Raw genomic sequence first — 25,055 nt, 5'->3', positions numbered from 1 at the left:
TCTGCCAAAGCAAAACTCCTTAACAGAACTGACCATAGTTACCACATTCTCACCTCATATTCTCTCAGCAACCCACTCCACTCATACTTCCTTCTTCACTATTCCAATAAGTATACTCTTGTCAAAGTCACCAATGATCACCACATGACAGATTCAATGGTCATTTTTCCCATTCAAGAGCATTACAAATCTGACCACTTCCTTCTTCTTCTTTTTTTTTTTTTTTTTTTGAGACAGAGTCTCACTTTGTTGCCCAGGCTAGAGTGAGTGCGGTGGCATCAGCCTAGCTCACAGCAACCTCACACTCCTGCGCTCAAGCAAACCTGCTGCCTCAGCCTCCCAAGTAGCTGGGACTACAGGCATGCGCCACCATGCCCGACTAGTTTTTTCTCTATATATTAGTTGGCCAATTAATTTCTTTCTATTTATAGTAGAGACGGGGTCTCGCTCTCTCAGGCTGGTTTCAAACTCCTGACCTAGAGCAATCCACCTGCCTCGGCCTCCCAGAGTGCTAGGATTACAGGCGTGAGCCACTGTGCCCAGCAACCACTTCCTTCTTGAAACTGTCTTTTCTTGGCTTCAAACACCACACACTTCTGGTTTTCCTGATGCATCACTAATAGCTCACTCTCTTTATCCTGTCAGTTTTCCTTGGTTCAACTTTAAAATTTGCCCAGAATAAAAACCAGGACTTTGTCCTAGAATCCCTTCTTTTCTAGCCAAATTCTCCTAAAGTCACCTAGTCTAGGCTTTAAATATAGTCTCTCTATATAAGTGATGCCCAAATTTCTCTCCAGATCCAACCTCCAGACTCATGCTTACTTATTTCCCCACCTTAAAACCTAACAGAGAAAAGGCAAATTCTTGATCTTCCCCCACACCTCCAATGTGCTGCTATTCCATACTCATTCCCACCTCAGAAATTAGCACCTATCTAGCCGCTAAAGACAAAGACCTAGGGGTTTTTCTAACCTATCAGCAAATTCTGTTAACTCTATCTTTAAAATATATCCCAAATACTTCTACTTCTCTTTAGCTTCCTATTCAACTCTACCCCAAGTTAAAATCATCTCTTGCCTAGTCTACCTAAAAAAGTTTCCTAAATGATTTTCCCTGAGTTCATTCTTGTCCCTCCACTCTCTAACATGGCAAGTTGCCTAACCAATTTCCTTTCTTCTTCCTTACTAAAGAAATCCTGATTTTAGCTAAGCACATTGCTCCCCAATGTGCTCTGCTAAAAAACATTTCCTAGCCTCCTTTAAACAAAGAAGAGTTTATTATACAGTCCTAGTTAAAAAATAAATAAATAAAACCAGAAGTCAGTGAATGCAGCTTCTGAGGAGGTAAACTGAGCTGGCATGTCCCTATGCCTTTCCCCTTATGAAATTCAAACATGATGTCTGGACTTCTGGCAGCCATTTTGACAGTTTGAGGACAAAGGTCATACTTCTAAGAATGGTAAACTGAAAGTCAGAAGTAGTTCATTAACACTGTAAAGCCCCTCACCAAGCAATCCTGAAATACCTCCCCCTCCAGACTTTTCCTATTTGTTTAAATCACTAACTATACTTTGTTTCATTTGTTACACCAGCCAAATTCAACCCCCAATTCCTATATCCTTTTTTCACACATCTTCAGTATAAATTTATTTTCCACACAGCAACTGAAGTGGTCTTTTAAAAAATACAAATCCTGTCTTTTGCTGTACAGCCTCCAATGGTTTTCAGAGGGGGCTCCCTTTTACATCTTCAACTTCATCTTTCATCATTTTCCTCACCGGCCCACAATACCCCAGGCACAGAATGTTTTAGTTGCTTAAACACAGCAAACTCATTCCTACTTTATGGTCTTTACATTCACTGTTTCCTCTGATTGGGAATATTCTTCTCCTACAGACATGGCTTTATCATTCAGATCTCAGTTTAAAACCCTAGGAAAAGATCTTTTCTGAACACCCAATAAAAAGTAATCAATTTTATCCATACAATTGTACTTCTCTGTGTTTAGCACTTGTCTGTCACCCCATCCTGCTTACTGCTATATCCCCAGCACATATCGTGGTGTCTAGCATAAAGTGAGTCTTCAAATATTTGTTACATAAATTAAGGAACCCTTGGCACTGATGATACAAAGATGAATAAGCCATAATGCCTATCCTTGAAAAGCTCGGAGTCTAGTAGTAGGGCAGTCCCCCAACCTTTTTGGCACCAGGGACCAGTTTCATCAGTTTCGTCCAAGACAATTTTTCCATGGGAGTTGGGGGCTGGTTTCAGGATAATTCAAGCACATTACATTTATTGTGCACTTTATTTCTATTACTATACATTGTAATATATAACGAAGTAATTACCCATCTCACTATAATGCAGAATCAGTGGGAGCCCTGAGCTTGTTTTCCTGCAACTAACTGGTCCTGTCTGGGAGTGATGGGAGACAGTGACTGATTTGACAGGAGGCAGCAAGCGATAAGGACCAGCTGCTGCAAATAAGATGAAACTTTGCTTGCTCACCCCCATCTCACCTCCTGCTGTGCAGTACTGGTCTGAGGCTGGGAACAACAGTAATAGGGGAAGACAGCTTCAAATAATTACAACACAATAAAAATTATAGACTTGGTTTTAAAGTCACATGAGAATAATAGTCAAAGCTCTTTAAAAACAAACAAACGAAAAAAACCTCCTAAGTATGTGCATATATGGGCCAGATGCAGTGGCTCCTGCCTGTAACGTCAGCACATTGAGAGGCCAAGGCAGGAGGATCACTTGAACCTAATTAAGAGTTTAAGGTTACAGTGAGCTATGATCATGCCCTGTACGTACTCCAGCCTGGACAACAGAGCAAGAGACTGTCTCTAAAAAATTGAATAAATAAAATAAAAATAAATAAATATGTGCATATATGTAAACAAATGGAAAAAACAATGGAAGGAAATACCAAAATTAAAATGTATTTTGTATGTCTGAAATATTGCATAGACAAAATTTTTAAAAGAATTATCTCTGGGGGAGGTTAGATTATAGATAATGTTTACTGTAATATGATTCCCTATATTTTCTAAAATTCTAAAATAAGCAAACATTTGTTACTTTTATTTTCAGAGAAACTGGCTATTTATTTAAAGAGAAAAGCAATGAAGTGGTTTTCTATTCTTCATTATATAATGATTATTAGCTACCTGTATATAAGCATTGATCATCCTAATTATGACTAGGTTAACTCCAATTTATCCTCCAAGTGTCAGTTCAAGGGTTATTCCTAAGGAATACTTCCCCTGAGGTTAGACTTCCCCATTCCCACTGCTCCCCTTACTTAAACTCAACAAACACATTTACAATTAGCTGCTTGATGTCTCACTGCCTTCCTGAGCCGTAATTTACTCCCTACCAGCAAGGACTATGTCTATTTTATTAATACCTAAGGTGGCATTCAATAACTATCTGGTGAAGAAATTTTAAAAAAAATGTAGAGTTAAACTAAAGAATTGAAACCACAGGGATACAAATGATGTCATATATACTACATAGATGCTCCTTAAGATCTTCAAAGGGGAAAACTACAAAATAAGGCAAAAAAGATTCTGTTTCCACCATCTTGCTTTCCAATTTTTGGCTTCTGACATCCCATCATTCCAATTCAGGACCCATTATATCAAACAGGAATTCAACTTCACCTGGAAGCCACCTTTATCAACATATTCAACTCTTCCTAGTCCCAGAAGTAAGACAAAACTTTCATTGTAGTTGGAGATGAGCTCTCTAGAGCTTAAAAAAATCCTTAAACTCATACAGGAAAACAAACGCCTCCTGCTTAGCAGGCAATGTGCTAGGCAATAGAGAATGTAATATCAGTAAGATAAGTCCTCTGCCTTTTTTTTTTTTTTTGAGACAGAGTCTCGCTTTGTTGCCCAGGCTAGAGTGAGTGCCGTGGCGTCAGCCTAGCTCACAGCAACCTCAAACTCCTGGGCTCGAGTGATCCTTCTGCCTCAGCCTCCCGGGTAGCTGGGACTACAGGCATGCGCCACCATGCCCGGCTAATTTTTTATATATATATCAGTTGGCCAATTAATTTCTTTCTATTTATAGTAGAGACGGGGTCTCACTCTTGCTCAGGCTGGTTTCGAACTCCTGACCTTGAGCAATCCGCCCGCCTCGGCCTCCCAAGAGCTAGGATTACAGGCGTGAGCCACAGCGCCCGGCCTCTGCCTTTAAGGATACACATACACAGTTCCTATAGGCAGATGGAGATAAAGAACCTAAGAAAGTAAACACCGGCAGTGGTGGTGGCTCACACCTGTAATCCTAGCACTCTGTGAGGCCAAGGATTATACTCTGGGAGGATGGCTCAAGGTCAGGAGTTCGAAACCACCCTAAACAAGAGCGAGATACTGTCTCTACTAAAAATACAAAGAAATTAATTGGCCAAATATATGTAGAAAAAATTAGCCAGGTATTGTGGTGGGTGCCTATAGTCCCACCTACTCAGTAGGCTGAGGCACAAGGATTGCCTGAGTCCAGGAGTTTGAGGTTGCTGTGAGCAAGGCTGACGCCACAGCACTCCAGCGTGGGCAACAGAGTGAGACACTGTCTCCAAAAAAAAAAAAAAAAAAAAAAAAAAAAGTAAACACCTAAAATTTCATCCAAACACCCAATGACCACTCAGTATATATATCACATGTAGGCTGGTGCGATGGTAGTGGGTTATCAGAACTTACTAATATTAGTCATTAAAGTTGGTATACAAGCCCCCACTGCTAAATTTGACTGGCTTAAAAAAATTTTTAATTTAAAAAACCTTTTTAAAAAGTATATACTGCACACCTATAGTCCTAGCTACTCAGGAGGCTGAGGAGGGAAGTCACATAGAGCCACTGCACCCCAGCCTGGGCCACAGAGCAAGACTCTGTCTCAAAAAAAAAAGAAGGTTGGGCACCATGGCTAATGCCTGTAATCCTAGCATCTTGGGACGCTGAGGCAGGAGGATTGCTTGAGACCAGGAATTGCAAGACTGAGACGTAGTCTCTACAAAAAATAGAAAAAATTACCCAGGTATAGTGGCACATGCTTATAGTCCCAGCTACTTGGGAGGCTGAGGCAGGAGAATCACTTGAGCCCAGGAGTTTGAGGTTGCAGTGAGCTGTGATAATGCCGCTGCACTCTAGCCAGGGGCGACAGTGAGACCCTGTCTCAAGAAAAAAAGAAAACAAAAAAGGCAAAGAAAAGAGGTAGGGGGCTTAGTCCAAACAGAACCAAATAGCAGGCAATTTTGTATTGTTAAAAGTTTGAGGGATGCATAGGAATGCAAGTGTGTTATCTGCAACTTGACAGGAAACAGATTAGGAAAAGTAGGCTAGAACAACAGTATAAAGGTTTTGACTCTATGCAATAGGCAGTAGAGAACCTAAAAGTGAATGACATTATAAAATCATATTTTAAAAATTAAATCCAGTGGCATGGTACCACAAGAGTTTAACAGAGAGGATGGGAGAGACTAAAGGCAGAGAAATAAGTGTAAATAAGCAAACTATTTTAATATAAATAGTCCATCTGAGATATAGTAATAAAAAACAGACTTTAAAAAAACAATAGGCCGGGCACGGTGGCTCATGCTTCTAATCCTAGCAACTAGCACTCTGGGAGGCTAAGATGGGAGGATCATTTGAGCTCAGGAGTTCAAGACCAGCATGAGCAAGAGTGAGACCCCGTCTCTACCAAAAAGAAAAAGAGAGAAAAAAAAAAGACAAAAACAAAACCCAGGTGGGCATTGCAGCACCCACCTTTAGTCCCAGCTACTGAGGAGGCTGAGGCAGAAGGATCATTTACAGCCCAGGAGTTGGAGCTTGCAGCAAGCTACAATGATCTCACTGCATTCTACCCAGGGAAATGGAGTGAGACTCTGCCTCAGCAACAACAAAAAGATAAAATGGTTAAGATGACAAATTTTGTTATGTGTATTCTACCACAACTTCAAAAAAAGAAAATAAAAAAAGTTAAGACAAAATTAAAAATCAAGCCCATAATGGAAGATAGGCAAAATTATATAAATACATAAAGAATTCCTACAAATCAAGAAAAAAATACATTCCACCCAATTTTTTTTTTTTTTTTGAGACAGAGTCTCACTTGTTGCCCAGGCTAGAGTGAGTGCCGTGGCGTCAGCCTAGCTCACAGCAACCTCAAACTCCTAGGCTCAAGCAATCCTCCTGCCTCAGCCTCCCGAGTAGCTGGGACTACAGGCATGTGCCACCATGCCCGGCTAATTTTTTCTATATATATATTAGTTGGCCAATTAATTTCTTTCTATTTATAGTAGAGACGAGGTCTCGCTCTTGCTCAGGCTGGTTTCGAACTCCTGACCTTGAGCAATCCGCCCGTCTCGGCCTCCCAGAGAGCTAGGATTACAGGCGTGAGCCACCACGCCCGGCTCCACCCAATTTTTTAAGGACAGGGTAAAGAATATAAACATTTGGCCGGGCCCGGTGGCTCATGCCTGTAATCCTAGCACTCTGGGAGGCCGAGGCGGGCGGATTGCTCGAGGTCAGGAGTTCGAAACCAGCCTGAGCAAGAGCAAGACCCCGTCTCTACTATCAATAGAAAGAAATTTCACATGCTGAAGCTTACAGTAAAAAAAAAATTATAAAAAAAAAAAAAAGAAATTAATTGGCCAACTAATATATATAGAAAAAATTAGCCGGGCATGGTGGCACATGCCTGTAGTCCCAGCTACTCGAGAGGCTGAGGCAGGCGGATCGCCTGAGCCCAGGAGTTTGAGGTTGCTGTGAGCAAGGCTGATGCCATGGCACTCACTCTAGCCTGGGCAACAGAATGAGACTCTGTCTCAAAAAAAAAAAAAGAAAAGAAAAAGAATATAAACATTAAATTCACAAAACCAAGTCTAATGGCCAATAAACATGAAAATATGCTCAGTATCTCTACTAACTAGGGAAATAAAAATTAAAATAAGCTACCATTCATATCTGTTCAGAGTGACAAAAATCTGAGTCTTATAACCATCAATTCACTAGAACTCTTTCATACACTGCTAATGGGAGTGTAAAATGATACAATTATCTACAGAACAGTGAAGCAATATCCAGTCACACAGAAGCTGAAAATACACTCAGATCCTGCAATTCTACTTCCTAGAAAAACTCTTACATGGCCCAAAAAACATTAATAATAATGTTCAATACATTATTTATAATAGCTAAAAGTTGGAACTAAATGCCATCAATAGCAAAATGAATTTTAAAACTGTGACATGGAATACAATATAATTTAAAGAACTAGCAGAACATGCTTTATCATAGATAAATCCTTAAAAAATGCTGAAAGAAAAAGTGTCCAAAAGAGATGTAGTGTACTATAATCACTACAAAAAATTTTTTTAACTTTACAAAAGCAGTAAAAATTGCTTTTACACTCAAAGATACTATGCTGTTAACAGTTAAAAACAAAACTATGATTACATAATATGGTTAGGCCAAAAAATAAAAAAAAAAAAAAAAAAAAACAAAACTATGAACGGGAAGTATAGGTCGCATAGTGATTACTCCTATAAAGGAAGAAAAACAGAATAGGGGAAAAGTTATGAAGTGAGCTTCACCTCTATGTTTTATGTTTTATTTTATGGGGGGGTGGGGTAAACCCAGTATGAGAAGGTTAAAATCTGTTACATAGGGACCACAGATATAAATGTCTTCCTATATATACAGATATATATATATATATATATATTTTTAACTTCTAAGTATAAAATATTTCATAATTTCAAAAAGTCTTTAAAAATAATATGAAGGGGCCAGGCATGGTAGCTCATGCCTCTAATCCTAGTACTTTGGGAGGCTGAGGCAGGAAAATCACTTGAGGCCAGGAGTTCCAGACCAACCTGAGCAAGAGCCCCCATCTCTACAAAAAATAGAAACATTAGCTTGGCATGGTGGCACACACCTGTTAAGTCCCTTGGGAGGTTGAGGGAGGAGGATCACTCAAGCCCAGGAGTTTGAAGTTGCAGTAAGCTAGGATGACACCACTGAACTTTAGCCCAGGAGGGAGAGCAAGACCCTTTCTCAAAAAAACTAAAACTAATAATAATAATAGTAATAGTAACAGTAATAATAATGTATTGAGAACAAGCAGCAGATAAGAGTATAAACTACTGTCTCCACCCACTATAATGGATAATGTTCTGGAGGCAGAGAACTGATTTGAAACCTCTGTTCCACTCCACCAAGTTACTTGATACTGAGAAGGTTACTTAATTTCTTCACAGCTGCAACTTTCAGATCTGTGAAACAAGAATAACATCAATCCCATAAAGCTGCCATATATATAAAATATCAGATAGTAGGCATTCAACTACAGTTATTGCTCTAAATCTGCAGTAAAAGCAAAGAACTAAAGAAAGAAGGAAATAGGGTTTGGTTGGGCATGTTGGCTTATGCCTGTAATCCTAGCACTCTGGGAGGCTGAGGCGGGCAGACTGCTCGAGGTTAGGAGTTCGAACCCAGGCTGAGCAAGAAAGAGACCCCGTCTCTACTAAAAATAGAAAGAAATCACTTGGCCAACTAATATATATAGAAAAAATTAGCCGGGCATGGTGGCGCATGCCTATAGTCCCAGCTACTCGGGAGGCTGAGGCAGGAGGATCACTTGAGCCCAGGAGTTTGAGGTTGCCGTGAGCTAGGCTGCTGCCATAGCACTCACTCTAGCCTGGGCAACAAAGTGAGAGACTCTGTGAAAGAATGAAGGAAGGAGAGGGAGGGAAGGAAGGAGAGGGAGGGAGGGAGGGAAGGAAGGAAGGAAGAGGAGGGGAGGAGAGGGGAGGGAAGGGAGGAAGGAAACAGGGTTTTGAATGAAATAAAGTTCTCCCACCTTGTCAGAATTACATAAGAGAACACGGATGTCAGAAGTCACCAGCGACTTTCTACCTTCCAAAACCCAATTCTGAAAAAGAGATTTACAAAGGGATCCAAGATAACATACCATAGGATTAGAATCTGGATTCCTTGGGTCCAGTTCTAAGAGACCAGAGCCTTGTCAAGAAATCAAAAATAATCCTATAACTCTGTATTACTTGAAAGTAGTCTCCATTTTAACACAAACCTTTCTCCAATTTATAACTATCGCCTAAAGAAAGATTAACCAATGCCTTCTTGAGAACAAAGCCCACATATATTCCTTTGTATAGTCCCCTCCCTTATCTGCATGGGAAACATTTCAAGACCCTCAATGGAGGCTCACACCTGTAATCCTAGCACTCTGGGAGGCCGAGGTGGGCGGATTGCTCGAGGTCAGGAGTTCAAAACCAGCCTGAGCAAGAGCACAAGACCCCATCTCTACTATAAATAGAAAGAAATTAATTGGCCAACTAATATATATATAGAAAAAATTAGCTGGGCATGGTGGCACATGCCTGTAGTCCCAGCTACTCAGGAGGCTGAGGCAGAAAGGAATGCTTGAGCCCCGGAGTTTGAGGTTGCTGTGAGCTAGGCTGACGCCATGGCACTCGCTCTAGCCTGGGCAACAAAGCGAGACACTGTCTCAAGAAAAAAAAAAAAAAAAAAGACCCTCAGTGGATGCCTAAAACCGTGGATAGTACTGAGCCCCATGTATACTATGTTTTTTCCTATACATACATACCTATGATAAAGTTTACCTTATAAATTAGGTGCAGTACGAGATTAACAATAATAATAAAATAGAACAATTATAATAACATATTGTAATAAAAGTTATATAAATGTGGTCTCAGGCCGGGCGCTGTGGCTCACGCCTGTAATCCTAGCACTTTGGGAGGCCGAGGCGGGCGGATTGCTCAAGGTCAGGAGTTCGAAACCAGCCTGAGCGAGACCCTGTCTCTACCAAAAATAGAAAGAAATTAATTGACCAACTAAAAATATATATACAAAAAAAATTAGCCGGGCATGGTGGCGCATGCCTGTAGTCCCAGCTACTCGGGAGGCTGAGGCAGTAGGATCGCTGAGCCCCGGAGATTGAGGTTGCTGTGAGCCAGGCTGACGCCACGGCACTCACTCTACCCTGGGCAACAAAGTGAGACTCTGTCTCAAAAAAAAATAAAATAAAATAAATAAATGTGGTCTCTCTCTCTCTCTCAAAATCTTATTGTACTATACTCACCTATTTTCAGACGATGGTTGACCACAGGTAAATGTAAGGGGAGACTACTCTGCCACCACCCTTAGGGGCTGTTTGCACAGAGATGACAAAAAAATACTATCAGAATTACTATAGCCCTCATCTTAAGCCTTTTCTTGAGGCAAATTCCATAAAGCAATCACTAAACCATTGAAGGAAACCTTGATGATCCAAGAACAGTAAACAGAACAGAATATGAAAACATAGTTAATTTGTGTGTGTGTATGTGTGTGTGTGACAGAGTTTCACTCTCTTGCCTGGGCTAGAGTGCCGTGGCATCAACCTAGCTCACGGCAACCTCAAACTCTTGGGCTCAAGTGATCCTCCTGCCTCAGCCTCCCAAGTAGCTGGGACTACAGGCACACGCTACCACGCCTGGCTAATTTTTTCTATTTTTTAGTTGTTTTGGCTAATTTCTTTCTATTTTTAGTAGAGACGGGGTCTTGCTCTTGCTCAGGCTGGTCTCCAACTCCTGAGCTCAAGCAATCCTCCCACCTCAGCCTCCCAGAGTGCTAGGATTACAGGGATGAGCCACTGCGCCTGGCCAACACAGTTAATTTTGACATCTAATAGCTATCCATTTACTGAACATTTAAATAAAGTCCCAAGCACCACTCGAAGCACTATAGTCACCTAATCTTCTCACATTTTACAGATAAAAAATTGAAATATAGTCAGTACCTTAGGTATTAAGTAGAAAAGCCAGGATTAAAAGCAAATCTAACTCCAAAGCCCACATTCTTAATTACTAAGCAAAATTTACTACATTATGCTTCAGGAGTTAAATATCTCTGTTTCCTGGCAAGTTTAAGTCTCACACTAAGAGGAAATAGCAAGATGCACTTAAATAATATTATCCCTTTTGCACTGAAAATTTTATTAGCATTCAGCTTTTACAGTATTATTTATGAAAAGGATATTATATATGAAAGGGATAGTTCCATCAAATAACTATTTATTATGGCTGACTGGTATGCAAAAAGCCAAGGTTCACCATTAACCAGCTCTGTGTCATCAAGCAACAATCAACCTCTTTGGGACTCAGTTTCCAGATCTTATAGATGAGAAGTTTGGCCTAGATGTAAAGTCTCTTTCAGCTCTAATATTCAATATATTTCAGCACATTTTCTAAGACTCTGTTCCTTTTTTTTTTTTGGAGACAGAGTCTCACTCTGTTGCCCAGACTAGATAGAGTACCATGGCGTCAACCTAGCTCACAGCTACCTCAAACTCCTGGGCTCAAGCAATCCTCCTGTCTCAGCCTCCCCAGGGCCTGGGACTACAGGCATGCGCCACCACGCACGGCTAATTTTTTCTATTTTGAATTGTTTGGCTAACTTCTTTCTATTTTTAGTAGAGACAGGGTTGCTCTTGCTGAGGCTGGTCTCGAAATCCTGACCTCAAGAGATCTTCCCAGCTTGGCCTCTTAGAGTGCTAAGGATTACAGGTATGAGCCACCGTGCCTGGCCTATTACTATTTTTTTTAACAAAGATTTTTGAAAAGCATCTTTTGAAAACCTTCAAAAATTAAAATACTTTTATGTCTGTTCTTTTACTCAAACATACTCAAGACTAATCTGTGCTATTAGAAGGCAGGAAAGTAAGGGGGAAAACAAAGGACATATGGTAGCAGGTAAAAGTCTGTTTCTTGATTTGGGTGCTAACTCCACAACTATGTTAGAGTATGTAAGAACTGTGTAATCTTTCTGTTGTCAACATGTAAATGTGTTTGACTAATTTTATTAATAATCTCTCTGCTCCCTAGTTCCAATTCAGGGGTCTACAGAAAAGATCATTTACTTATAAATTAGAGTATTCCTGTAATTCCTTTAGGACTGCCTCCTTAACTCTGAGGTCTTAACTTTCCTTTAGAATCCAGCTCAGAACTCCCTTATTCTCTGCACCTAGCATTTTTATCTATCCTTTGTCTCTCTAACCTCTCTAACCAGGTAAGTCTTTTTGGGACTGTATCAATACATTCAATAACAGTCAGTAATGTGTTTACTGGAAAATAAGAGCATAATTCAGACACTTCTGGGCTCCCCTGGCATGTCACCCCTGTGGGGAGGCCAGAAGCATCTAAACCTATGCCCAATGGACAGAGATCAGTATCTTTATAACAGTAAAGTAATGCAGGAAATGCACCCCAAACAGTATCACTTGCACAGGCTTTGATTTTTTTTTACCCAATCTATAAGCTTTCCCTGCTCAACCCACTCCTGAATAGTATGCCCATAAGACATACTATTTAAACTAAAGTTACACACAACTGTAATTTACATAACTGTTTGAAAAAAACACTTTTCTACTCTTAAAAAATTGTTCAAATTCTTGTTACATTCATTTTTAAAAATATTTTTTTATTTTCAAGATGGGGTCTATGTTGCCCAGGCTGGTCTCATACTCCTGGCCTCAAATGATCTTTCTGCCTCTGCCTCCCAAAGTGCTATAAATTACAGGCATGCGCCACTGTGCCTGGCTACATACATTTTTTTTTTTTTTGAGACAGAGTCTCGCTTTGTTGCCCAGGCTAGAGTGAATGCCGTGGCATCAGCCTGGCTCACAACAACCTCAAACTCCTGGGCTCAAGCGATCCTTCTGCCTCAGCCTCCCGAGTAGCTGGGACTACAGGCATGTGCCGCCATGCCCAGCTAATTTTTTCTATATATATTAGTTGGCCAACTAATTTCTTTCTATTTATAGTAGAGACGGGTCTCGCTCTTGCTCGGCTGGTTTCGAACTCCTAACCTTGAGCAATCCGCCCACCATGGCCTGCCAGAGTGCTAGGATTACAGGCGTGAGCCACCACACCCGGCCTTACATTCATTTTTTATAGAGAATTTTACCTTTTTCTTTAAATCAAAAGGGAGAAAGTCTAAAAGAAAAATACAAAAATGGGTAAATAGGCCGGGCGCGGTGGCTCACGCTTGTAATCCTAGCTCTGGGAGGCCGAGGCCGAGGCGGGCGGATTGCTCAAGGTCAGGAGTTCAAAACGGCACTCACTCTAGCCTAGGCAAGAAAGCGAGACTCTGTCTCAAAAAAAAAAAAAAAAAAAAAAAAAAAATGGGTAAATAAAGTTTTCACCAACACAACATTCAAATCCAGTAGATTTTTTTTTACTGACCATTCATCCTTTAGATAAATCATACTACACAGCTTACATAGTTAAGTCTCAAATGTTCTTCTGATATAGTTAATAAATAGCCATAAATATTCTTCTGAAGAGTTTTGTCTACATGGTTCTTAACATTTAGCAGTCTGGAGACGTTTTTAGTTGATACAATTGGCAAGGAGAAAAGGGTGGGGAGGTGGGGGTAAAGGGTTAGCAGTGCTACCTGCATCTAGTAGTAGAGGTCAAAGATGCTGCTAAACATCCTACAATGCACAGAAGAACCACTCACAAGAATTATCTGCCCAAAATGTCAATAGGCCAAGGGTAAGAAACCATGCCTAACAGAAATCAAACGATTTCCATTAGATTTGTAACTACGTCTGTACATAATAATCTAGATAAAGCTACACCAAATACATTAAATTTTTAAAATTTAAAATGGCAATGAAGGCTGGGGGCGGTAGCTCATGCCTGTAATCCTAGCACTGGGAAACACAGCAAGACCCTGTCTCTTAAAAAAAAGAGTGCTGGCTGGCCCAGCGCGGTGGATCACACCTGTAATTCTAGCATTCTGGGAGGCCAAGGGGCGGATTGCTTGAGGTCAGGAGTTTGAAACCAGGCTGAGCTAGAACGAGACCCCGTCTCTACTATAAATAGAAAGAAATTAATTGGCCAACTAATATATATAGAAAAAATTAGCTGGGCATGGTGGCGCATGCCTGTAGTCCCAGCTACTCAGGAGGCTGAGGCAGCAGGATTGCTTGAGCCCAGGAGTTGGAGGTCACTGTGAGCTAGGCTGATGCCACGGCACTCACTCTAGCCTAGGCAACAAAGCGAGACTCTGTCTCAAAAAAAAAAAAAGATGAAGGAAAACTTAATGTACAATAGTAATTTCCATGAAAACAATTTGTTTATGCCATAGATTTAAACACTCTCTATGAGAATGCCAGAAAAGTTACCAAGGTGCAGCTACCATGTAAACAAATCATAGGTACCATATAGCATAAGAAGCAGCAAGAGTATGTGCATGGATATAAGGGAATTTTACTCATTGAAGTTTAAATTTTAAAATATTTTGAAAAAATAAAATAAAAATATTTTACATGCTGAAGCCAGGCATGGTGGTTCACACCTATAATTCCAGCACTTTGGGAGGCACAGACAGAGGGATCACTTGAGGCCAGGAGTTTGAGGCCAGCCTGAGTAACACAGTAAGACCCCTACCTCTACAAAAAATAAATTAAAAAATTTAGCTAGGCACAGTGGCATGTGCTTTTTGGTCCCAGTGACTAGGGAGGCTAAGGTGGGACTGCTTGAGCCCAGGAGTTCAAGGCTACAGTGAGTTAGGATAGTGCCAGTGCACTCCAGCCTGGGTGATAGAGAGACCCTATCTCTAAAAAAATAAATAAAATAAAATTATTCTGCATGTTGAAATGCAAGTAAATCTTTACGTTAATTATAGATAACACTTGGCTGGGCACTGTGGCTCACACCTGTAATCCTAGCACTCTGGGAGGCTGAGGCGGGTGGATTGCTCAAGGTCAGTAGTTCGAAACCAGCCTGAGCAAGAGTGGGACCCCGTCTCTACTAAAAATACAAACAAATTAATTGGCCAACTAATATATATAGAAAAAATTACCCGGGCATGGTGGCACATGCCTGTAGTCCCAGCTACTCGGGAGGCTGAGGCAGCAGGATTGTTTGAGCCCAGGAGTTTGAGGTTGCTGTGAGCTAGGCTGACGCCATGGTACTCACACTAGCCTGGGCAACAAAGCGAGACTCTGTCTCAAAAAAAAAAAAATTTATAGGTAACACTTATTTCAATGAGTTTAAACTAACAGATTGGTTTAAATCCTTTAACCAGTAATACACACCAGGCTCAATTATTCTTAAATAATTTAAAACATGCCTACTCTTGGCAAATCATGACAGTGTGGTGCAATATAAATACAAGCAGACCTAGATCCAAATCCCAAAGCTATGTGTTTTCAGACAAGTAATTTAATTTCTCTGAATCTCTATTTTCTTATCTAACATAAAGGAAATCTATTCAAAGACACGTTTTTTTAAGAATTAGCAATAATGTGGCCGGGCGTGGTGGCTCACGCCTGTAATCCTAGCACTCTGGGAGGCTGAGGCGGGCGGATTGCTCGAGGTCAGGAGTTCGAAACCAGCCTGAGCGAGACCCCGTCTCTACTAAAAAAATCGAAAGAAACTAATTGACCAACTAAAAATATATATGCAAAAAATTAGCCGGGCATGGTGCATGCCTGTAGTCAGAGCTACTCAGGACACTGAGGCAGGAGGATCACTTGAGCCTAGGAGATTGAGGTTGCTGTGAGCTAAGCTGACACCACGGCACTCACTCTAGCCTGGGCAACAAAGTGAGACTCTGTCTCAAAAAAAAAAAAAAAAAAAAAAAAGAATTAGCAATAATGTATAACACATGACACAAGAGCCAGTCTACAAATGGCAGTTACCTAACAGCAGCAATAACTGAGAGTAAATAATATAACCTATGGAAAACATATAGATTACAGTTTTATATCCTCACAATCAACAATTCACTTTTGTAATTCAACTTACAAAATAACTGTAAAATGTACTTTAAATCAACTAGAATATACTTAGAACTCACGAAAATTAGGAAGAAAAAATCAAATAACCCCATTAAAAAGTGGGCAAAGGACTTGAACAGAAATTTTTCTAAAGAAGACAGAAGAATGGCCAACAAACATATGAAGAAATGCTCAACATCTCTAATCATCAGGGAAATGCAAATCAAAACCACAATGAGATATCACTTAACCCCAGTGAGAATGGCCTTTATCAAAAAATCTCCAAACAATAAATGCTGGCGTGGTTGCGGAGAGAGAGGAACACTCCTACACTGCTGGTGGGACTGCAAACTAGTTCAACCTCTGTGGAAAGCAATATGGAGATACCTTAAAGCGATACAAGTGAATCTACCATTTGATCCAGCAATCCCATTGCTGGGCATCTACCCAAATGATCCAGTGACACTCTACAAAAAAGACACCTGCACTCGAATGTTTATAGCAGCACAATTCATAATTGCAAGGCTGTGGAAACAGCCCAAGTGCCCATCAATCCAAGAATGGATTAATAAAATGTGGTATATGTATACCATGGAGTACTATTCAGCTCTAAGAAACAATGGTGATATAGCACATCTTATATTTTCCTGGTTAGAGCTGGAACCCATACTACTAAGTGAAGTATCCCAAGAATGGAAAAACAAGCACCAGATATATTCTCCAGAAAACTGGTATTAACTGAGTAGTACCTAAGTGGACACATAGGTACTACAGTAATAGGGTATTGGGCAGGTGGGAGAGGGGAGGGGGGAGGGGGGAGGGGGGTGGGTATATACATACATAATGAGTGAGATGTGCACCATCTGGGGGATGGTCATGATGGAGACTCAGACTTTTGGGGGGAGGGGGGGAAATGGGCATTTATTGAAACCTTAAAATCTGTACCCCCATAATATGCCAAAATAAAAAAAAAATTAAAAAAAAAAACAAACAGTCACTAGGACTGCTTACAGTCTCACACACACACACACAAAAATGTACTTTAAATCAATTTTCCTTTCCTAACAACTTTGAAATATTACTTAAAACTACTTAAAAGTCACACTCATATTTAAAGATTAACATCTGACAAATTTCTAAACACTGTCTTAGAAAAAGAGTCCTACATAGTGCCTTTATTGTTTTATCTATTTTTGTGTAAATAACATTCACATAACTCAAAATTCAAAAAGGATCTATAGATCTACACCCCATGCTCCCTACACCCAATTCCCCTACACAGAAGCAACCAATTTCATCAATTTCTCATAAATCCTTTCATCTATACAAGCAAATGCACATATTTCCCCTCTTTTGACACAAATGGCGGCCTCATCCACACTATTCTGCATCTTGCTTTTCATTTTCTTGGAGGATATATTTTAATCAAAGCACTCTGTAAGAATGGTTGCTTATAATCTCTCATGACCAGAATCCAGCAAACGTCAGCTACCTTTACAGAGGCACTTGAAGAGGCCAAAAAAAAAATCCTTAGCCAGTATTCTTAGTAAACACAAACATATAAAATTTGGTAAAATGGAGATTTACATAAGGTGACATGATGAAACACTTGATTAGCCATTCAAAATACTAGATCTACACACTTAAAAAGGAAACACCTGGAATGTACTACAAGTCCTTCAATGAGTTGAAAATAATCAACATCATCCATTTACAGAACTGGACCTACTAAAAATACAAAACAAAACATTAGTGAAAATAAAGCTATTTATTGATTGTATTTATTCCAAGATTAAATTATCTCTTTCCTATATTTTCTTTGCAACTTAAGTTCCTGGAAGAATTTTCCTTCCAGATTTATAAAGGTGCTGTTCTCAAACAAATTAACTTGTTTGTCTGTTTGCATATCCTGTTTTCTTCCTCTGAAACACTATGACACTTATTTGAAGTAAAGCTTCCTCATCCTTAACATATAAAGAGCAATATTATTTTTACAATATGCATTACTAGAGCAATACAAGTACTTCTTGTAATCTTCAACATAAGCACTAAGAATACCCTGGTGAAAAGTCAGCTCACATAAAGCAAAAAGATCATATGAATTACCAGAGCAGTAACTTATCACTCTAAGTAACAGAAAATAAAGTATTAGAAGTCTATTAAGTTTTAGGCTTACACAATCTTATTAAAGAAGAAATGTTTCAGGCTGTTAGCAACAGCATTAGTGGCGATCTTTCATAAGGAATATATATGTCAACTATCCCTGAACAGATTTTCTTATTGCATAAGTAAATTCACTGTATATAAGTGATATACAGTGTATATAAGTATATATTTCACTGTATATAAGTACATTTATGACTCTGTTTCTGCACTGTATCAAAAATACAAAGTCATCCTTCCATTCCAGAGTTTTGGCATATGAACAAATACAGAAGTCAGAGTTCATACACATGCTCTGTAAAACCAGTTATGACTTATATGCTACTACATTCAATAAGTCTGCTAGTATTTGTCATTTTTAAATTTTGAATAACTATTTTCTCCATGTCTACCTGGAAAGATACAGATCACTCGGTTGCACAAATAAAGATTAACTGCTATCAGACTTACGTTAATTACCTATCACATACTTTGAATGCTGAATTTCACAAATTATTGACATTATCAAAGTACCAACCATAAGAGGAAAATAGCAATGATATATTCAATAATGTATGTGAATCTTTTAAGATAATCATTTTCGGTGTTACATTTTGTTTAATTCAAGTGAGTAAAGACAAACTGGCATTCTTGTTGACCCTTAGAAAAACTATACTAATACTTCCATAATTCTGAGTCAAATTACTAGAGCATTTTGAATATCTTATATAAATGTGGCCAGCACTACTGTATCTAAATTCTGCAGAACTTAAGAGCAACCGCAATTTTTTGAAAATGTGTATGTCAGGATAAACCTACTCACTTAATAAGGAGATCTAACAATGTAGTAATCTCACGAAATCCCGAGTTTTTAATACGTCTTTTCCTCAAAAGTGAGAATCAATTTAACTATGAAGGACATCATAATGAAGTTTCATGGCACAACACGAGTCACAGAGGCATTGTCTTAGGAAAGACTCTCTGAACTGTAACGTGTAAACAGTATTTTGAAATAAACTACTCATACACTCCATTATTATTTCGTAACTAAAAACATTTAAATGCATTTAGTACATAAACAACTTGCCTGTGCCCAGTCAAAAAGCTTTAAATGTCAATAAAAGGGCCTAGGAATTGGGGGATAAGTGGAAAGGAGATAATGATTTAATTTGGAATTAATTTCCTATCCTGGGTGAAAAATTCCCTTATCCCCCTCAATAAGATAGTATCCTATTATGTCTCCCCTGTCTAACACCCAACTAAAAGATAGTTAACTCTGAATGTCCTTCTTTCATCAACACCTAAGGACTCATCGCTCTTTCCTTACGGAAGGGACAGTAAAGGCCTGAGAAGCATTAACCCAGAATATCCTTAAAAGTGTGGGCCTTTGAACAGCACCGCTCTCCGGATCCAGTTACCACCTTTTCCCCTTCCCCCAACCCACTTCCCGGGTTTTCTCAGGCTCGGCCTGCTCCCTCCTCAGCCACAGCCACACTTCCAGCTGTTGCCACCTCGGGGCTCTCACTAGAGCTCACATCCCGCCGAGAAATGCCCCCCTTTCCCTCAGCCCCAAACCGTGCTCCTCCCCAGACACCCGCCCGCGAGACCGTCCATCCCAGGGCCCCGGGAGGGAGGGGAAGGCGGCGGAAGGAGGAGGGGAAGACTGCTGCTTCCCACAGGCAGGAGGATGGCCGCAGAGAGGGCCACCCGGGAACCGCCGGGGACCTCGGGGTCGCCACCGGGAAGGCCCTCCCGCCCCGGGCTGAGGTAGGGGTGTCCGGGAGTTCATTTCTGACCTCCTCGCTCTTCAGCACCTCCTTGAACTCCCGCTTGATTCGCTGCACCGCGATGTTGGCCATGTCTCCGCCCGCAGCTGATTCGTACCCGCCTCCTCCGCCACCGCTACGACCACCGCCACCGCCGCCACCTCTTCCTCCACCACCTCCTCCCTCGGCGACTCAGACCCAAGCACACGAACACTGGCCCTGCCACCCCGGCCGCCGCGTTCTCCTCAGTGTGGAATCACCTCCGCGCCCGGCCACCAAAATGGCGCCGAGTCTGCGCATGCGCACGACGTTGGCCCGGCTGGGCGGCGCAGCCGCTCGGGTTGTAGCCCCCATACGCCTCGGCCGCGAGCGCGCGCCGCGACGCGCGTCTCTGCGGGAGCTGCGGCCGCGTGGCTCCGCCCTGCCGGCGTCTGGGGCCCGGAGGGTGAGGCTTCCCAGCTGGCTGTCCCTGCTCTGGCGCCGCGGTTCTGCCTTGTGCCTCCGCTTCTCTTTAAACCCGTGAGATGCGGTCGAGGCTTCCAGCATTTGGCCTCTGCCCGAAGGCTGCAGCCCAACGATGGGTTTCCGCGGCCACGCTCGGCCTGAGCGCCGTCCTGACTCAGCTAGACCCGGGACCCTGAGGCTTAAGTGCCCTGCTGTGTCTGGCGCATGAAAACGCTATGCCAGAACTCAGCCCGGCCCATTTTTGGTTGTTATAGCCTCAGAAAATCAACGGCAGTTGTTTTTGTTCTGAAACCATTATAGTGCCACTATTAGTCCCATCATCGCAGGTACCACAATTTTTTTTTTTTTTTTTTTTTGAGACAGAGTCTCACTCACCCTTACCCAGGGTAGAGTGCCGTGGCGTCAGCCTAGCTCACAGCAACCTCAAACCCCTGGGCTCAAGTGATCCTCCTGCCTCAGCCTCCCGAGTAGCTGGGATTACAGGTATGCGCCACCACGCCCGGCTGATTTTTCTATTTTTAGTAGAGCCGGAGTCTCGCTTTTTGCTAAGGCTGGTCTGGAACTCCTGACCTCAAGCAATCCTTCTGCCTCGGCCTCCCAAAGTGCTAGGATTATACAGGTGTGAACCACCCGCCCAGACTGCTGGTACCACCAATTGTTGAATTAAGGATGGTTATTGTTGGATCCCATAGGGTGACACAGGTACTCCACAAAGAGGCCTGAGGTGGGTTTAGAAGTTGGATGTTGATTTTTGACCTATTTAGAAAAAAATACCAAGCGGTGGAACTAAAACCTTGGTTTTCAAACTTCAATGTTCAGAATCCCTTGGGGAGCTTAAAAGGACAGCTTGCTGGGCCCCATCCTTAGAGTGTGAGATGGGCCCAAGACTTTGCATTTCTAACAATCTCCTAGTTGCTGCTGCTGCTAATGGTCTTTCAGGACCACACTGTGAGAACCTCTGAGCTAAGGCATGTGAAAATTCACATATATATTTCAATGCAAGTTGGAGAAATAGCTCCTTGAGAGAATGGAGCTGCAGAGGGTGAGCTTTACTTCTGTAAATCTAGGGCTTTTACAAACATGTCTGGCCCTAGTAGGTACTCAATAAATATTGAATGAGTAAATGAGTAAAAGTAAGACTAAAATGTTTTAAGTGGAAAGTAAGATTGAAAGGCAATTTAAAAGTGATGACTAGGGTTTACAGTAAGTAAGATGGTTTTGGTGTGAGGTAGCACTCTGAATAGAACATTTGGGGATAAATAATAAAGGTGTTATTTTAGAAGTTTATATTTCATGTACTTCCCTAACCTAACCAATCAGTAAAATATCCTATTATATATATAGTCTTAGCAAAAGTAGCTAAAATTGTGGCAGCAAAAAGAGAAATAGCCACTGGAGGTGAATTTCAGGGGAGGCACAAGGCAGAAGGGGATTTCTGCCCTAGAAACCGAGAGGGGATTTTTTTATTCCAGTTCTCTCCCGTGCCAGCTCTCATGGCCAGCTTGGGTTTCCTCATCTGTGACATAAGGAAACTGGATTAGAGGATCTCTTTCAAGGTTTAAAGAGTTCAGAATTCTGAGGCATCATTTCAAAGCATTTCCCTATGTGAACGAACTTGATAAATTATATAAACCCTTCTAGCAGAGCCCCCTAGTGGTCCTAAAAGGAGTCAACCACATATACAGGTCATGAGATGAAGAATTACTGGTATAAAGTAAATCACGCAGTGCTATCTGTATATATTTGTGTCCGCACATTTAAAACTATTTTAAGGTGTGCAGAATTTTTTGAGTACTTTACACTTATCACTCTAGAATGGTAATCTTGAAACTTTGAAGAAACTTGCAACGCTCAAATCAAAGGGGGACCATTTAGGGTGTGGTAATTTCTTTGAGGGAGAGGAGTTTAGTAGTTCTTAAATGCACATAATCATTGACTCTGCAATTCCACTTACAGGAATTCATTCTATAGTCCTTCCAGAGAATGAGACAACTACATATTAACTGATATGATGCCATCTTCCAAAAATACAATATGATATCCTGGATTGGATCCTAGAATTAAAAAGATATAGCTAGTGTACTCTAAATAAATTCTGTATTTTAGTTAATAGTATTGTAGAAATCTCAATTTCTTAGTTTTGACATAGCCCTATGGTTATGTATGATGTTAACATTAGTAGAAGTTAATCTCTGTACTCTTAGCAAGTTTTCTGTAAATCTAAAAAATACCAAAGGAGGCCGGGCGCTGTGGCTCACGCCTGTAATCCTAGCTCTTGGGAGGCCGAGGCAGGCGGATTGCTCAAGGTCAGGAGTTCGAAACCAGCCTGAGCAAGAGCGAGTGCCCGTCTCTACTATAAATAGAAAGAAATTAATTGGCCAACTGATATATATATATAAAAAATTAGCCGGGCATGGTGGCACATTCCTGTAGTCCCAGCTACCCGGGAGGCTGAGGCAGAAGGATCACTTGAGCCCAGGAGTTTGAAGTTGCTGTGAGCTAGGCTGACGCCACGGCACTCACTCTAGCCTGGGCAACAAAGCGAGACTCTGTCTCAAAAAAAAAAACAAAAAACAAACAAAAAAAATACCAAAGGAAAAAAAAGTTTACTTTTTAAAAAGCACTGTGCATCATTGGCATGTTGTCCGGCAAAAAGATAAAAAAAAAAAAAAGAAACAAGAAAAAAAAGAAAAAAAAAAAAAAAAAGCACTGTGCAGTTCATATTGTGGATAGTATACCACCATATGTGTGAGGGGAGAAAGAAATGTGCTTGTGTATGTAATGCTTGTGAATCCATAAAATATTGCTGGAAAAATACTGATAACTGAAAGAAACTGGTAACAGTGGTTACCTCTGAGAAGGGAACTTAAGTGTTTTGGGGGAAACAAAGTGGGAGAATTTTCACCACTTGTTCTGTTATATATTTTACCTATTCAAAAAGAGATTTTAGGCCAATGTGTGGTGGCTCATGCCTGTAATCCTAGGACTCTTGGAGGCCAAGGCAGGAGGATTACTTGAGCCCAGGAGTTCAAGACCAGCCTGGGTAAAGAGCAAGACCCCATCTCTACAAACATAGAAAAAATTACCCGGCAGGCATGGTGATACACACCTGTAGTCCCAGCTGCTCAGGAGACTGAGGCAGGAGGATTGCTTGAGTCCAGAAGTTTTGAGGTTGCAGTAAGCTCTGATGATGCCACCACACTCTACCCAGAGCGAGACTGACTCTGTCTCAAAAATAAATTAATAAATAAAATAAAAAATAAATTAAAAAATTAAGAAAAGATTTTTAAAAATGAGTTTACCATAATACAGATCATAAGTTCTTCAGTATTATGATTGAGTCATGATTAACTTCATTAACTAATTAAATAAATACTGACTGCCTACTATGTGCCAAGTGTAAACTAGGCCCTGGAGGCATATCAGTGAACAAGAGATAAAAAAAAATCCCTGGAATTGTGGAATTTACATTCTAGCATGGATGGGAAGAATTAATGTCAAACGATAGTCTGTAGACACCTGAGAAATCCCTGAGATGTTTTCAGGGGGTCAACCTGCCATGCCCAAACTATGTCATAATAAGACTAAGACATTATTTGCCTTTTTTTCTATGTTGACTTTTGCACCAATGGTGCAAAGCAATAGTGGGTAAAACTGCTAGACAGTTTACTATAATATTAACAATTATATTAATACCACATACTCATTGTTAAAAAATGCCAGTTTCACTTTAGAATGTCTTTGATGAAACAGAATTTATTAATTTGATTAAACCTTAACTTTGGAGTACATGTCTTCTTAATATTCTGTGGGATAAGATGAGTATACATAAAGCACTTCTGCTACATACAAAGTACATGGTTAAGCACTGCAATGGGTTGAGTTGCAAGCTGAAGTAGCCACTTTATTCATGGAATACTACTTTTACTCAAAGGCTAAGATAGACTATGTTTATTCAAACTTGGGTAGTTGGTAGATATTTCATCTAAAATTAATGAGGTGAACCTGTCCTTTTAAGGAAAACAACTGACAGACTTTGTTGCCAGTGATAAAATTTTCTAATTTTCAAAAATTAAAATTTTAGAAAATATCTGCCACCATGACTTGATGCTCCCAACACTTGAAGATATTCCTGAAGAAATTGATAGTGATGTGAAGAAATGTGATTGTTTGATATTATACAATGAAATGTGTCCAAATTTGGAAGATCTGCACAAATCAGTGAACCAGTATTTTCCAAATGACCAATGCATCACGTCACAAAATCATGCATTGGTAAAAAATCCATTCAGGTTCAAGATAGGCCAATGGATTCCAACGTAACAGAGTCCAAAAAGTTCATTGATAGCATTTCAGGCCAGATGTAGTGGCTCACTGCCTGTAATCCCAGCACTGTGGGAGGCTGAGGCAGGAGGATCTCTTGAGCCAAGGAATTCGAGGTTACAGTTGACCACTGCACGCCAGCCTGGGAGTCAGAATGAGACCCTATCTGGGGAAAAAGAAAAACAACATTTCAAATTCCAGATTGCAGCTAACCTTTAATAAACTACTACTTATCTAGTTTTTGTATAGTATCAAAGAATATCAATAATCACTTGAAAAAGCTGTTAAAATATTCCTCCCCTTTTCAACTACTTATCTATATAAGGCTAGATTTTCTTCAAGTACTTCAACCAAAACAACATATGCAATATATTGACTGCCAAAGCTGTTAGGAAAATCCTGCTATGTTCTATTAAGCCAGGTATTAAAGAGATTTTGTTTTGAAAAATACAGTCATTTTTCACTAAAGATATTTATGTAAGCTTGAAATAGGTTTATTATACTTATACATTAGTAACTTTTTCAATAATTTCTC

The 25,055-nt window shown here is 40.5% G+C and overlaps 1 protein-coding gene across 4 annotated transcripts in view; it reads right to left on the bottom strand.

The window, feature by feature from the left end:
* The window catches only part of UBE2K (ubiquitin conjugating enzyme E2 K), a 73,532-nt gene extending 53,472 nt beyond the window's left edge, over window positions 1-20,060 (bottom strand). Inside the window, exon 1 of one of the 4 annotated variants that reach the window (XM_076001199.1) lies at window positions 19,763-20,060. In XM_076001199.1, coding sequence (XP_075857314.1) covers window positions 19,763-19,825 — 63 coding nt within the window. In that variant the 5' untranslated portion in view covers window positions 19,826-20,060. The remainder of the gene's footprint in view (window positions 1-19,762) is intronic. The other 3 variants (XM_012753967.3, XM_012753968.2, XM_020282102.2) reach the window with 3 other exon arrangements.
* Between the last annotated feature and the right edge of the window lie 4,995 nt (window positions 20,061-25,055).

This window comes from Microcebus murinus, chromosome 3, assembly GCF_040939455.1.
Source record: "Microcebus murinus isolate Inina chromosome 3, M.murinus_Inina_mat1.0, whole genome shotgun sequence".
Taxonomy (NCBI): domain Eukaryota; kingdom Metazoa; phylum Chordata; class Mammalia; order Primates; family Cheirogaleidae; genus Microcebus; species Microcebus murinus.
Note: the sequence above shows the minus strand (reverse complement) of the source record. Positions and strands in the feature narration are given on the sequence as shown.